The sequence below is a fragment of the Aureococcus anophagefferens genome (assembly GCF_000186865.1).
Source record: "Aureococcus anophagefferens unplaced genomic scaffold AURANscaffold_340, whole genome shotgun sequence".
Lineage (NCBI taxonomy): Eukaryota > Pelagophyceae > Pelagomonadales > Pelagomonadaceae > Aureococcus > Aureococcus anophagefferens.
In genome coordinates this window covers 1-2753 of record NW_008705866.1, presented here as the reverse complement: position 1 = coordinate 2753, position 2753 = coordinate 1, and the positions used below count along the sequence as shown (strand labels likewise).

General features: G+C 78.2%; 2 protein-coding genes across 2 annotated transcripts in view; both read left to right on the top strand.

Moving 5' to 3' along the window:
* Positions 1 to 753, top strand: part of AURANDRAFT_68749 (hypothetical protein) — a gene marked incomplete at both ends in the record, with an annotated part of 6019 nt that extends 5266 nt beyond the window's left edge. Inside the window, one exon of the mRNA XM_009044472.1 lies at positions 103 to 753. Coding sequence (XP_009042720.1) covers positions 103 to 753 — 651 coding nt within the window. The remainder of the gene's footprint in view (positions 1 to 102) is intronic.
* A 73-nt stretch (positions 754 to 826) lies between these two features.
* AURANDRAFT_68748 (hypothetical protein) lies at positions 827 to 2420 on the top strand (the record flags this gene model as incomplete). Its single annotated transcript, XM_009044473.1, has 2 exons — positions 827 to 1598; positions 2380 to 2420. Coding segments are annotated over 2 exons (813 nt in total), but the record flags the coding sequence as incomplete, so codon positions are not given.
* Positions 2421 to 2753: the final 333 nt, after the last annotated feature.

Here is a 2753-nt window from a genome sequence, read left to right as displayed (position 1 = left end):
TGCGTCGCGGTCGCGGTCGCGGTCGCGGACGCGCCCGCGGCCGTGGCCCCGGCCGTCGCGCGGGGCCAGCTCGCCTACGAGGCCGTCGTCGCCGCCGTCCAGGGCGCGGCCTACGCGGTCTTCGGCGCGCGCCTCCTCGAGCGCCTCGACCGCATGACGGGCTCCAAGGCCGACGCGCGCGTGGACCGGTTCCGCCGGCGCGTGCGCCGCCTGCTGCTCTGCGCGGGCGCGGGGAGCCTCGCCGTCGCGGCCTGCGCCGCGCTCTCGGCCGCGCTGCCGCCGACGCCCGCGACGTGCTTCGCCGTCGCGGCCGTCGGCCGGCGCGCCGTCGAGGCGCTCCTCGCCGTCGCGGCGTCGGCGTTCGGCCTCCGCGCGTCGGCGGCGGTCGCCGCGGGGCCCTACTTCCCGCTCCTGCGCGGGCTCGCGCGCCGCGGCCCGTCGCTGCGCTCGTTCTTCTTCGGCCGCGGCCCGTCGTGGTCCCGGTCCTCGTCGGCGGAGGGGAGCGTCGAGCTCGGCGACGTCTACGGCGACAAGGTCGCCGCGCGGACCGTCTTCTCGCCCATGGGCCGCGACGTCCTGCTCTGGCGGAGCCGGTCGAGCCGGGCGTCGTCGTCGGCATCGTCGCCGCGCGTCGCCGCGCGGGTCGACGCGCCGCCGCCGCCGGAGGCCGCGCGGCGCCGGTCGACGGGCGACGGGCCGGCCGGCGCCACGGCGCTCCCGGGACCCGCGCGGCGCTCGTCGTCCGTGGTGTAATTACCTGCGCAAGACAGTGCACGACCTCTTCAATAACTGGTTCAAGAGGTCGATCAGGCCAAACACCGGCGAGATGGCGGCGCCTTCGTTGTCGGCCCTCGTCGCCGTCGGCGCCCGCGCCCGCGACGCGGCGTCCAACGGCGATGCGAAAAACGGCACGCCCATCGCCGACGACGACGTCGAGCGGTACCAGATCCAGCCGTCGACGCGCCCCGCGGGGCCCGCCGCGGCCGTCGCGCCGGCGCCGCGGCCGACGCGCGGCGGCACGGGCTGCCTGCTCATGGCGCCGCCGCCGCCGCGGCCGCGGCCGCCGAAGAAGGCCGTGCTCGAGGAGGAGGCCTACGTCGACGAGATGCGGCGCATCATCGACCGCGACTACTTCCCCGGCTTAGCCGAGGGCGACGCGCTGCCGATGACGCTCGACGCGTTCGCCGCGCGGCACACGTCCGAGGACAACGCGAGCTTCGAGGAGGCCCAGGAGCGGAGCCGGCTGGACCACATCCGGAAATACTGGTGGGCCTACGACGAGCGGTCGCTCTTAGAGGCGGGCGTCGAGGTGCCCGATCCGACGGACCCGGGCCGGCACCTCCTGAGCGACGGCACGCGCCTCTCGGAGGCGCGGCGCCTCCTGGCGGACGCGGCGGCGGCGGCCGCGCCGAAGCGCGGCGACGAGCGGCGGAACGGCCTCGACTTCGCGCCGCACGAGGCGCGGCCCGCGCTCCTGTTCCCGCCGAGGTACGACGCGCCGCGCGAGACGGCGCTCGCGCTGGCCCGGGGCGCCGACATCCGCGGCGGCATCCAGCGCGCGAACACGCGCTACGCGCCGCCGCGCCGGCGCGGCCGCGGTCGCGGTCCGCGTCGTCGTCGGATTCGGGCGCGTGGCCGGACCTCGGCGACGTCGCCTCCGACGGCGACGGCGACTCGTTGGCCTACCCGAGCGCCTACGACGGCGGCCACGACCGGCTCGTGCCCATGACGCCGCGCATCCACCCGGGCGGGGAGCCGGGCGGCGCGTCGCCCCTCGTGACCTGGGGGACGATGGCCGCGACCCCGCTGCCGCTCGACGACGGCGGCCTCCTGAGCCAGCCGGCGAACCGCCGCGAGGCCCTCGGCCGGTCTTTGGACGCGCGCGCGAAGCGCCGCCAGGTCCCGCCGCCGTCGCCGCTGCGCGCCGCGCTCGACGCGTCGAAGCGGCGGCGGACCGGGTCCGCGACGCCGAGGACCACGCCGAGGACCACGCCGGGCGCGCGCCGCCGGTCGTCGGCGACGCCGCGCGCGGGCTGGTCGGGGGACGCGACGCCGCGGCCGAGCCCCCTGCCGAGCCCGCGGTGACGACGTTGCCGCCGGGTAAGCTGTGACTGTGGGTGCCGACTGAGGTGCGACGGGGTCCCGCAGGCCTGGCGCGCGCAGCCTGAGAAGCCGGCATGCATGCCCCTGCCCGAGGATGTCCCGCCACAGGCCGCGCCGAGGTCTCGCGCCGCTTGCGCATGCCCGCCCAGGGGCCTGCCGCGCCGCACCGCGACACCATCCACAGGCCAGTCGAAGTCGCTTCTCATCAGCCATGGGTGGCGTCGTCAGCGCCCGATGCCGCGCGCCCCACGTGCGATGATTTCGTTCGCTTCCTAGGTATTCCAGTGTTCGGAGATTTGGCCAAGCCCGCCGGCGACGTACGATCCGGCGTCCGGCGCCGGGGGCCGTCGGAACGGAGCCCCGTCAAGTGGAGTTCGCGAGAGTGCCGTACGCTCGCGTCGACCCCGGCGGGCCCGCGCCCTCGTCCTCGGCCCCGCGCGCCCGCCGCTCGACCCCGGCGCGCCCGCCGCCGGAGCCCGGCGCGCCCTCGCCGCGGTCCCGCGCGCGCGGTCGTCCCCGTCCCCGGCGCGCGGCGGTTCTCGGCGCCGCGCGCGCGCGCGACTCGGCCCCCGCGCGCGCCCGTTCCGCCGCCCGAGCGCGCCCGCCGCGCGAGCCGCCCGCCGCGCAGGTCATCGGCGACGACTACACGA